This window comes from Chenopodium quinoa, unplaced genomic scaffold (genome assembly GCF_001683475.1).
Source record: "Chenopodium quinoa cultivar QQ74 unplaced genomic scaffold, ASM168347v1, whole genome shotgun sequence".
Taxonomy (NCBI): domain Eukaryota; kingdom Viridiplantae; phylum Streptophyta; class Magnoliopsida; order Caryophyllales; family Amaranthaceae; genus Chenopodium; species Chenopodium quinoa.
In genome coordinates this window covers 1,018,109-1,030,888 of record NW_018745675.1, presented here as the reverse complement: position 1 = coordinate 1,030,888, position 12,780 = coordinate 1,018,109, and the positions used below count along the sequence as shown (strand labels likewise).

At 43.5% G+C, this 12,780-nt stretch overlaps 1 protein-coding gene across 1 annotated transcript; it reads left to right on the top strand.

Annotated features, from left to right (window-relative positions):
* Nucleotides 1-8,121: 8,121 nt before the first annotated feature.
* Nucleotides 8,122-9,110, top strand: LOC110717288. Its single transcript, XM_021895942.1, has 2 exons — nt 8,122-8,511; nt 8,583-9,110. Exons 1-2 carry the CDS (start codon nt 8,122-8,124, stop codon nt 9,108-9,110), a joined length of 918 nt encoding a protein of 305 aa, XP_021751634.1.
* Nucleotides 9,111-12,780: the final 3,670 nt, after the last annotated feature.

Genomic DNA, 12,780 nt, shown 5'->3' with positions numbered 1-12,780 from the left:
TAAAACTCCGAAAAACTTCCCAAACTCAACACGAAAGACACATTTTCTGGGATTGAGCATGACCTCTTGCCGCCTGATTGTGGTGAAGGTTTCTCGAAGGTCAGCAAGGTGATCAATCTGTAGCTTGGATTTGACTATAATATCATCAATGTACGCCTCTACATTCCTCCCAATTTGATTAATGAAGATTATATTAGTCATTGGATGGAAAGTAGCAGGCGCATTTTAAAAGGAATGGTGTCCTTCTAACAAGTATATTATTCCGGTAGAGGGTTCAGAATTATTAGAAAGCTCATTCTTCAGTAAGGTCAAGTAATCGGAATGCCTAGGTGGAGGCCGCTTCCGATCAGTAATATTAATGTACAATTCATATTACAGCTTAACCTTGACTGAACCGTTCGGGTCGAACCCAATCGAACAACCTATCTGAGACGACGAATTAATCCGAAGGATTTGATGAGTCGTTAGCGTTTTACGAACAAAGACATCGGGTATCAGGCTTAGAGCGTCGAGACCGAGCATCGCAAATTCAACAAGCAATAAGCTTAAGCTAGGCCGTAGCCTGGCATTGGCCTAGCCATTCGAGGGTTGGGCTAGCTCGAGATAGTATGCGCATCGCAATGCTAGCCGTAAGCCTAGCATGCTAGGCGTGCTAGGGCCATGCGTGCTAGCTAGCCATTGCATGTCGCTAGGCATAGCGTAGCACTGCTCGCAAGCATTACAGGAATAATGCCTTGCCTTCTTGCTAGCATCCTAGGCACCTAGCCATCGCAACCACGTACCAAGCAGCAGGATCGCATAGCAACGTGATAGGCGTACTGCGCTATGCGTGGTGCTAGGCAGTGGCACGCACAAAGCGCAGCCATCGCTAGCCGCAAGCATCGCATATGCCAGCAGCGTGCTAGGCTATGTGTGCTTGCTAGCCAAGCTGGGCCAGGCATCACTGCACGCTATGCGTGCTAGGCCTCGCATGGCAGCAGCCTAGCGCCTCGCACATCGCAAGCACCACGCACCAGGCAGCAGCATGCTGGGCTGTGCGTGTGTGATAGCAAGCAACACCACGCCACTCGCACAGCAGCATGCACATGTCCATGCGCAGGCTGGCTAGCAGCCCAGCATTGGCAGCCAAGGCAGGCTGCCAGCCTGCTACGTGGTTGGTCAGCCGGTCAAGGGGAGGTGACCATGGGTTTTTGGTTGGCTTGCGGAGCAAGGTGACTTGGTCCCCCCTTTGGGTGGTCCTCACCTTCTCTTCTCCTCCTTGTGCCACTTGTAGCTTATTGATTGCTTGTCATTTCATGAATGAAATGTAAATCTCCCACATTGATGGGAGAATGAAGATCAAGTCTCCTTTCCCTATAAATATCCAAGCTTTGGGATTTGGGAAGAACACTTTAGTGGAACTAAAAAGGCACCTCCTTAGAAAAGTAAGAAAACCTTAAGTTCTTAAAACTCTAGTTTTTATTGGTCAAGTCCCGACTAACCTTCAGGACTAGGACCATTCGAGTCGAGTTCGTGGGTACGAGCCGTTAGAGACCTTCGCATTTGCGAGGTTCAAGTTTTGAATTAAGAGCTCGGGATCGAGCGAAGCACGCGCCAAGGGTATGAAGGTCTTTTCCTTCTCTCTCTTAATTGTTGTTTAATTTGCAATTGCATGCTTAGTTGTTTTAATTAGTGGGCGGGTCTTGGGCGGGTTTCTCTTCCGCGTAGAGTTGGACTCTACGAAACCCAACACATTTTACAAGCCAAACGACATCACATTATAGCAGAATAACCCTTGATCAATGACGAATGACGTCTTCTCTTGATCTTTTATTCCTGAAGGGTATTTGGTGGAAGCTTGATTAGGCGTCCATAAAGCTCATCAAAGCATGTCTAGCTGTAAAGTCAACCTGACTGTCGATCTTTGGAAATGGATAACTATCCTTTAGATATGCCTTGCTCAAGGAAATTTATTCAACACACATGCGCTAGATACTATTCGACTTCTTTACAAGCACAACATTCGCAACCCAATTTGGGAAGTAAAACTGCTGAATGAACCCGGCATCAAACAACTTTTTCACTTCGGCGGTTGCCGCCGGACTTCTCTCCTCGTCGTGGTTTATTTTATTTTGCCTAATCGGCTTCTTTTTGGGATCCTGATGAGTGACATTTATGTCGCTCTTAGGATAGTCTTTTCTAGTAGTTTAGTAATAATTCAGTCCATTTTAGTATGTTTTTGCTATGATCCGCCTAGTTCGAGTATTCTACCTTTGTGATGCGTAATGTGTATTCATGTGGTTTAAGTAGTCTATACTCCCCTCCCCTTTCGTTGTATTACGCTTTTCCTTCCTGCCCCATGATTGTAGGTGTACGCTGTTGGTTCGGAGATGGATGGAACAAGGGCAAAACGGGAAGAAATCCAGACCAGACAAATGGCGCGGGCGCGCCACCAGAGGAGCGAGCGCGCCACCTAAAAGCGCGGGCGCCCTGATGAGCTGGACCAACCATTAAATACCCACATTAGAGCGGGCGCGCATTTCGAGGAGCGGTTGCGCCATCATTTAACACACGGGCGCGCCTGTCTGCTGCTGATTCAAATCCCGAATTCAATCCAATCAACAAAAGGGAGGCAAAACAGTTAACTTTGGACAACATTCTATCATTAGGATACTTTAGCATAGAAAACTTGGAGGAGAGCTTTTGAGGAATTCTTCTAGGTTTTTGTTTTAGCCACTTTTGTATTGAACAATCTTGATAGTTTTTAGTGTAATTTCATTGCCCATCGACATTAGTTTTACTCTTAGTTTTTGAAGAAGTATTTTCCAACATTGATGTATGGTCAAGCTTGGGGATTGAATGATGTATGGTTCTTTATTTGGATTTCAATGAAGGTTTTGGTATATTTCTCTATTTTTCTCTTGTTTTTATGATTAAAGTTTCTACCTTTGTTAGTCTAGTTGATAAGAACCTTGTCTTTCTTACTATTTCATTGGTTATAATGTTGCTTAGTATGATTGTAGTTGTAGTTATGAATAGTGAGTAGTTTCTTGTTGCTAGGGGTTTGGTGAAGATATGCTTTGAGTTTGATGTATGTTAGGCTAGGTTAATTTGGAATATTTGTGATTAAATCTTCCTTGTGCTTATACTTATTAGCCACTCCATGTTAATGGCCATATGCATGTTGTGGTTGAGTGACTTGAGCTAAATCATGACGATAGTGTGATTTAAGAATAGTCATTAGGTGATTGATTATTACATGACCTTAGTTTGTATGCCTTATGACGATAGTGAAAGTGTATGCTAGCTAGGATAGCTCTTAATCCCGATAGGTGATTAGAGAGTATTCTTGACATTGCCTTGTATGAGTTGCTTGGGTTACATGTAAACCTATTTTCCGATGCCTAACTTTGCTGAATTCATAGCATGTTTGATCCTACCCCCTAGTGCTTGTTTTAATTGTTATTTTATCCCCTTTAGTCATTACTTTACCCATCATACTTCTTGATCGAACTAGATTAACATTAGGAGATAAATAGCGGTGCTTAATCGTTTCCCTGTGTTCGACCCTTAACTTTCCTCTATACTCTTTTAGTTGCATGTTTAGGACTACAAATATCATTTGATAGAGGTGTCTTAGTAACGACCTAAAATACCGCCTGTCAAATTGGCGCCGTTGCCGGGGAAACGGTTTCCATTGTGTGTTTATTTTCTTGTTGAGACTAGTTCTTTTCTGTTCTTTTGTTTTTCCATATCTTGTCAGTGCTCACTTTCTGCTTAGCTTTGTATATGCACAGGAGGCTTAATTTCTCTAAGCCTTTGGTGTCCATAGACCTCGATCTAGAGCGTACTCTGGCCCAATTGAGGAGACAAGCAAGGGAGAGAGGTGAAGACCCACTTCAAGAGGAAGTGAGAAGTTCCCCTACCCCATCTTCACCCACTTCAAGTGAGGAGAGTGAACCATCCACAGGCTCAATTACCAACCCATTTGCCAATAACCATAATCAACAAAGCATGGCCGATCAAGGAAACATGGGTGATCAAAGGTCACTAAAGCAACTTGGAGCACCCGAACCATATGCCTCTCAAAGTGGGATCCTAGCCCCCACCACTTAAGAAAACAATTTCGAGATAAAGCCTTTTTTCATTTCAATGATAGACAAGAGGCAATTTACCGGTGGGAAATTTGAGAATCCCCATGAGCATCTCAAAGAGTTTCTCAAGTATTGTGACACTATCAACATCAACGAAGTCTCCCAAGAGTACATAAGATTGAAGATGTTCCCGTTCTCACTCATGGGAGCGGCGCAACATTGGTTGAACTAGGATGTTCCCCCCGGTTCCCTCACAACTTGGAATGAGGTAACAAAGGCGTTCCTAGGAAGGTTTTACAATCACAAGAAAACCGCCGAGGCTCGCTCAAAGATTCAAAGTTTCCGCGAAAGAGGTGGAGAGTCTCTTTGTGAGCCATGGGAGAGATTCAAAGAGTTACAAAGGCAATGCCCACACCATGGGATTCCTAATTGGCAATTTCTCCAAACATTCTACGGAGGACTCTCCCCTCAAAGCAAGACTAGCCTTGATGCCGGAGCCGGAGGCCCAATCATAAACAAAAGGGAAGATGAAGTGGAGAGTATCATAGAAGATGTTGTGCGCAATTATGAGGATTGGTACGAAGGTGAGAGGGAAGCCACTTCTAGCAAAGGAACGGTAAAATCCGTCAATAAAACCAATGCCATCACAAATCTTTCCAACCAAATGGCAAAGATGGCGAAACAAATGGAGGAGTTCATGAAATCAAGTTCTCAAAATACTTCCTCCCCTTCTCCCAAGGGAGACCATGGTATGAATCCTTCTACTTCTTCTCCCTCTAATTACAATGCCATGCCTCCCGGTTGTATGTTTTGTGATATATGTGGAGGCTATGATCATAATTCTCAACAATGTATGTCCATAAGTGAAGGTCCCCCTCCCCGTGAAAATGATGATAATGTTGAAGATGTTAATGCCATGAATTTTGTGCCCCGTGAGGGAAATGCTGGAATGTGGCCAAATTGGAATCAAAACCTAAACCGTGGTTGGAATCAAAACCAAGGTTGGAATCAAAATCAATGGAATCAAAATGGTGGTGGTTATGATAACCAAGGCAAAGGTTGGGGAAACTCTTTCAATTACAATGGAAGAATTTACTCAAACCAAAGGCCCAATTGGAATCAAAACTAACATCACTATTCCAACAACCAACAACGTTTTAATTCCAATCAGGGTTCCGGGGGTAATAGACCACAAAATGCTTCCACTTTCTCACAAAATAGTAGACCCCCCGGTTTTGACCAAGTAAGGCCCCATTCTCAAATTCCCCATACTCAACCCCTCCAAATAGAAGCCCCTCCAGATCCTATGATGACTATGCTTCAAAATTTCATTAAAAATCAAGAAAACCATAATAAGAGTCAAGAGGAAGAAAAGAAACAAATCAAGGCACACATGAAAATGCTGGAGACCCAAATCTCTCAAATTTTCCAACCAAGTTCTTCATCCTCCCCTTCTTCATCTTCTTCTTTACCTAGCCAAGCTGTCAACCCCAAGTCTATGTATGCCATTACTACTAGAAGTGGGAAGATCCTAGAGAGTGATTTAAATGTTGAGAAGAGTTCCGATATGAGGATAGGACTTGAGGTTGAGGATGAGTCATCAAGAGAGAGTGAGGTTCTAGAAGGAAGTGCCGAAAAGAATGAGAGGGGTCAGAAAGAGAAAGAGAATGAACCCGAAAAGGAGAGCACCAAAGATCAAACACCTTTACCCCTTAATCTCCAACTTAGGAATGAGAGGTTGCCTTTTCCCCAAAGATTTGCTAGGTCTAGGCTTGATGTCCAATTCGGAAAATTTTTAGATGTAGTAAAGAGCTTGCATGTTTCTATACCCTTTGTGGATGCTATGAAAGAGATTCCACACCACTCTAAATTCCTAGAAGACCTCCTGAATGGAAGGAGAGAAGTCAAAACCGTTAGCCTAACCGCAAATTGTAGTGTTATTCTCTCTAGTAAGCTAACAAACAAATTGCAAGATCCCGGTAGTTTTTACATCCCTTGTTCTATCAATGAGGTTCATTTGGGGAAGGCTTTGTGTGATCTAGGTGCTAGTGTGAGTTTAATGCCCTTGCGGATAGGTCCACAAAATTGCCTATAGGGAAAGTAGAGGACATACCCCTTAGAGTTGGTAAGTTCACTTTTTCGGTGGACTTCTATGTTCTTGAGATGGATGAAGATGAAATAATTCCTATAATCTTGGGTAGGCCATTCTTGGCTACTTCTAAAGCAATTATTGATGTCAAAGAAGGTAAGATGACCTTGAAGGTTGACAATGACTCTATCGAATTTGATTTGAATAAGGTAATGAGAAAACCTTCCTCTAGTAATGAATGCTTTAGAATAGATACAATTGAAAACTTGATGAATGAGTTTAGATACCCTCATATGCATGCTTCTAATGATCTACTTGAGAATGTTTTGTTGAATGAGAATGAGGTAGGTGATCAAAAGGAGATGCAATTATATGAGGAAATTCTTGATGAGAAAGAGGAGACAACCCCCGACCAAGAGATTCTCCAAACATATGAAGTCTTCCAAGTATAAGTGGAGGAAATCTCCAATGGTAAGGGAGCTCCGAAGGTAGAATTGAAACCTCTACCATCGGGCTTGAGGTATGTCTTTTTGGATGCTAATGATACTTTTCCGGTCATCGTCAATGCTAACCTCACGGAAGAGCAAACCTCCTCATTGCTTAATGTTTTGAAAAAGCATAGGAAGGCTTTGGGTTATACTCTTGATGATCTCAAGGGTATAAGCCCCTCCCTATGCATGCATAAAATCGATTTAGAGGAGGGTGCTAGGTCGTGTAGGCAACAGCAAAGGAAACTTAATCTTCCCGTGCAAGAGGTCGTGAGGAAGGAAGTTTCCAAGCTACGTGAAGCAGGGATCATCAATCCAATCGCTCATAGTGATTGGGTGTCCCCGGTTCAAGTAGTGCCGAAAAAGGGAGGTATGACGGTAATGGTCAATGATAAGCAATAATTGGTCCCAACTCAGCTTGTTACGGGTTGGCGTATGTGTATAGATTACCGCCATTTGAATGTCAATACTTCCAAAGACCATTTTCCAATACCGTTTATCAACCAAATGCTTGAGAGACTTACAAAGCATGCCTTTTATTGCTTTCTTGATGGTTATTCGGGATTCTTCCAAATCCCAATTGACCCAAAAGATTAAGAAAAGACCACTTTCACTTGTCTCTATGGTACTTTTGCTTACCGTAGGATGCCTTTTGGTCTTTGTAATGCCTTGGCTACCTTCCAAAGATGCATGATGTCAATTTTTAGTGAAATGATCGAGGAAGAAATGGAAAATTTTATGGATGACTTTTCCGTTGGTGGAGGCACATATGAGAAGTGCCTAATGAATTTATCTCGTTGTTTAGAAAGGTGTGAGAGTGCCAACTTGGTGCTCAATTGGGAGAAATGCCACTTTATGGTGGAAAATGGCATTGTTCTTGGCCATAAAATCTCCAAGCGGGCATCGAAGTTGATGGTTCGAAGGTTGATGTGATTGAGAAGCTTCCTCCTCCCACAAATGTGAGAGAAGTGAGGTCTTTCCTTGGTCATGCCGGCTTTTACCGCCGCTTTATCAAAGATTTCTTTTTGATTGCTAAGCCTCTCACATCTCTCTTGCAACATGATAAAGAATTTGTATTTGATGAAGCTTTTCATGAGTCATTTTTTAGGTTGAAAAAGGCTCTTTGCACCGCCCCATAGTCCAAGGACCGGATTGGTCTTTACCATTTGAGCTAATGTGTGATGCAAGCGACGAAGCCATTGGATCGGTTCTAGGACAAAGAAAGGATGGGAAACTTCACGTTATATAATATTTGTCCAAGACTCTCAATGATGCTTAACGAAATTATATAACTACCGAAAAAGAGTTCTTAGCGGTTATTCACTCATTTAAGAAGTTTAGAACCTACCTCATTGGTTCTAGGACAATCGTGTATACCGATCACTCGGCTCTCAAATATTTGATAAGCAAAAAGGAGGCCAAACCAAGGTTATTGAGATGGATCTTGGTCCTTCAAGACTTTGATTACGAAATGAGAGATAATAAGGGAGCCGAGAACGTGGTGGCGGACCACCTTTCTAGGTTGGGAGGTGCAAGAATACATGAAGACGGTTTGCCAATTGAAGATGCCCTAATGGATGATGTCTTATACGCTCTTGAGGCAAAATCGGAGCCTTGGTATGCAGATATTGTGAACTACTTGGCTTGTAGTGCCATACCTCCGGATTTCACTCCTCAACAACATCGAAGGCTCAAGCATGAAGCAAAGAAGTATATATGGGATGACCCCATGTTGTTGAAGAGACGGGTGGATGGACTTTTGAGAAGATATTTTCCTAATGAAGCGTTCCAAGATGTGCTCTCAATGTGCCACTCATCCCCTTGTGGTGGTCATATGAGTGCTCAAAAGACCGCTTCCAAGGTTTTGCAATGCATGCTCTTTTGGCCCTCTCTATTCAAAGATGCTTGGCAATTTGTTACGACTTGTGATAGGTGCCAAAGGACGGGGAACATATCAAGGCAATTGACTTCATGGGCCCTTTCATCTCATCCCAAGGAAACCGGCACATTCTAGTTGCCATTGATTATGTTTCCAAGTGGGCGGAAGCCGTGGCATCTCCCACCAACGACTCAAAGGTGGTCATCAATTTGTTCAAGAAAGTCATCTTCCCAAGATTCGGTGTTCCTAAGGCAATCATAAGTTATGGAGGTTCACACTTCAAGCACCATACATTCAACAAGCTTCTTTCAAAGTGTGGTGTATCGCACAAGAGAGGCCTTGCTTACCACCCCCAAACAAGTGGTCAAGCGGAGGTCACAAATAGGGAATTGAAAGTCATCATGGAGAAAATCGTTGCTAGAACAAGGAAGGATTGGTCTAGTAAGCTCATTGATTCATTGTGGGCATATAAGACCGCCTTCAAGACTCCTATAGGGACTACCCCCTATAAGCTTGTTTTTGGGAAGAATTGCCATTTACCCGTAGAAATGGAGCACCGAACGCATTGGGCAATCAAGTAAATCAACTTTGATCTCAATAGTGCGAGTGAGCAAAGACTTCTAGAGCTTCATGAGTTGGAAGAGTTGAGAATGAACGCCTATGATAGTGCAAGCCTCTACAAAGCAAGAACCAAGGCATGGCACGACGCTCAAATTTCCAAGAAGGAATTTGTGGAAGGACAAAAGGTCCTACTCTACAATTCAAGACTCAAGCTCTTCCCCGGAAAATTGAGGTCTAGATGGAGCGGTCCATTTCAAGTATCCAAAGTCTTTCCTTATGGCTCAGTTGAGGTATTCAATGACAAGTACCCTCCATTCAAAGTGAATGGGCACCGTCTCCAGCCATACTATGAGGGTCAACTAATTGAGAAGCCAGAAAATTTATCGCTCATTGATGTTTCCAAGTCACCATGATTCTTTTATGAAGGGCGTCAAGCTAATGACGTTAAAGAAGCGCTTACGGGAGGCAACCCGGTTTCTAACTTTTTATTTATTTATTTTATTTCCTTGGCCACACTTGAACTAATCTACCTAACACTTTTCTTAATCAATTGTGATGTAGGTGTGATTGTGTATGTCCTTAGGAAAGAGAGATAAGAGTTGAAGAAAAATGAGAAAAAAAAAATTTGAGGAGTTGTGGTCGAATAAAGACCAAAGACAGAGAGCCAACGCGATTTGGACGCGGCAGAGGAGCGAGCGCGAGTAGAGAAAGGCGCGGGCGCATGTCAAATAGGCGCGGGCGCTCCAGTTCTTGGGTCACAAATTGCCGTCATTCCAGAACGTAGGAGCGATTTTGTCGCGCCATAGGAGTGGTTCGCGTCATCAAAGGAGCGCGGGCGCGCCATCTGCTTGGTCTAAAAGGTCTCCGATTCCAGAAAGAAGGAGCGATTTTGTTGCGACTAAAGAGCGGCCCGCGATATCAAAGAGGTGTGGGTACGCTTAATTAGGGCGCGGGCGCGTAAACAGTTTGGTCTAATTTCCAGGAAGTTGGAGCGATTTTTGTCGAGATTTAGGAGCGGTCCGCGTAATGTATTTGTCGCAAGCGCGCCTATGTAGGAGCGGGTGAAAGGAATGGTGTCCTTCCAACAAGTGTATTCTTCCGATAGAGGGTTCAAAATTATTTCAGAGCTAATTCTTCAGTAAGGTCAAGTGATCGGAATGCCTAGGTGGAGGCCGCTTCTGATCAGTAATATCGAGGTACAATTGATATTACAGCTTAATCTTAACTGAACCCTTTGGGTCAAACCCAATCGAATCACCGATCCAAGACAACGAATTAATCCGAAAGGATTTAATGAGTCGACAGAGTTTTACGAATACAGACGTCAGAAATCGAGCCTAGGGCGTCGAGATCGAACGTCGCAAAATCACAAGCAACAAGTATAAGCGTAGCCGTAGCTAGGCTAGGCTAGCTCATCGCAATCCTAGGCGCACCATGGTGTGCTAGGAACTATCGGAGCCTAGGCGCACCCTGGCAGCCCATCGCAAGCTAAAGCATGCTAGCATGGGTGCCTGGGTGCGCATGGAAGGTATCGCAAGCCCTACAAGCACCAGGCAGCCCATCGCAAGCTAGCAACATGCTAGCATGGGTGCCTGGGTGCGCATGGCAGCTATCGCAAGCCATACAAGCACCAGGCATCCCATCGCAGCTATGAGCGTGCTAGCCTGGGTGCCTGGGTGCTCATGGGAACTATCGCTAGCCTATCGCACCAAGCACAACACCCATGTGCATGTGCGTAAGTGTGAGCACCATCGCAGCCCCCTTAGCACTACGCACAGCACCATAGCAGTGCTAGGCACATGCGTGAGTGCGTGTGCGTGTGCACCATAGCACAACAAGCTGGCAAGGCAGTGCTGGCCTTGCGTAAGTGCTAGGCACCATCACCGGCCACGCACCAAGCACAGCTAGCTGGCAGGCAGCGGTGGCCTTGCGTGTGTGCTAGGCACCATCGCAGGCCACGCACCAAGCACAGCGCTGGTGCGTGCTGGCATGGATGCACGTAGCTGTGCAAGCACGGGCGAGTAGCGCTGGCTTGCTAGGGCCATGCGTATGCTGGCCTGGCTATGCTGGCTATGCCAGAGCCACGCCTGCATGTGCGTGTGCCTGCAATAGCAAGGCAGCAGCACCACTCATGCGTATGCGTGTGCCTGCGATAGCATGGCAGCAGCGCCCAGCGCCGAGCACAAGGCGTGGCTCGCTAGCAGCATGCAAGTGCTGGGCTGGGTTATTCGTGGTGCGCCAGCCAAGCATGCTAGGTGGCTGTGCATGCTGGCAGCACCAGGTGGCAGCCAGCCTAGCTGCCTTGTAATTGGTGGTTTGAGGAGAAGTGGGGACCAAAGCCACCAAGCTTCCCTTGGGGAGCAAGGCAATGGTCCCCCCCATGGGATATGGTCCTCAGCTAACCCATTCTCTCCTTTTGCCACTTGTTGGCTTGTGATTGTTTTGCATAATTATTTATTTTGGAATTAAATAAATTATTGCAATTGCGCATGATCCCACATTGATCATGGAAAGGGGTTTCAAGTCCCCATTCTCTATAAATACCCACTTGGTTGGGATTTTGAGAATACAACCTTGAGTGGAATTAAAAAGGCAACTCTAAGAAAGAGTAAACCTTTGATTCGTAAAACTCATAGTTATTTTGTCCGGGTCTTGACTAACCTTCAAGACTTAGGACGCTCGGGTCGGGTCGAGGGTATAATCCGTCGGGATTTTAAAGTAAGAGCTCTTTGGGAGCGAAGCACGCGTCAAAGGTATAATTCTTGTTCTTAATCTTGTTTGATTAAGTTTATTATGCTTGTTTAATTGCTTTAATTAAGGGGCGGGTCTTGGTGGGTTTCCTTCCGCGTAGTGTCGGGTCACTACGAAACCCTACAGCGGTATCGGAGCAACGCTCCTTTTAATTTTTTCAATTATTTTTAATTAGGGTGTTTTAAAAGAATTTAATTTTCTGGTTCATGTTCATCTAATTAGATTAGATGCTCGTTTTAATTAATTTTTAAAACTCGATTTTATTTTCGATTTGGCTGTCGAACCCAGATTTTGGCTCAAAAATAGTGATTTTTGGGTGGAATCGACATTCTGGAACTGTTTCAAACCTTTTAGGATTGTCCAGAAGCCAAATTCGAACCAGAAACCCAATTTTTCTAGGGTTTTTCTCTTAATTCTTTTTAAGCCTTGAATAATGCAAGCATTACAAGGTTAGATTAAATGCACATTTTCATCACTAATCTACTGGTTTTAAAATATCCTTGAGCATAATAATGGAGTGTTTATTAGTGCTTAAGTTGATATACCAATTTATCACATAAACTTGTTTTTCACAAATTTTGCAAATAAATTGCAATAAGGTGTGAAAACTTGTTGTGATTTTGTATTTTAAGTTCCCAAATAATGTTAAAGTTCTAATCTTTAAAGGTTTAAATGATTAGAACCCTAACCCTAAATTTCATGTTGAACAAAGTTTGGATTTTTTCATGTTTTGGTTGATTAAAATCCATTAAGTTCAATTACTTGTGATTAAATTTGATTAATCTTCATATTGGAAGATGTAATCTTGGTATTTTACACAAGTATGCAAGTTGGAAATTTTTTATCATTGGATGGTTAATTTATTTTTCCAACTCCCATTTGTCAAATCCATTATTAATTTGCATATAGGCAAGATTAATTTTGGACATAGCTCATTTT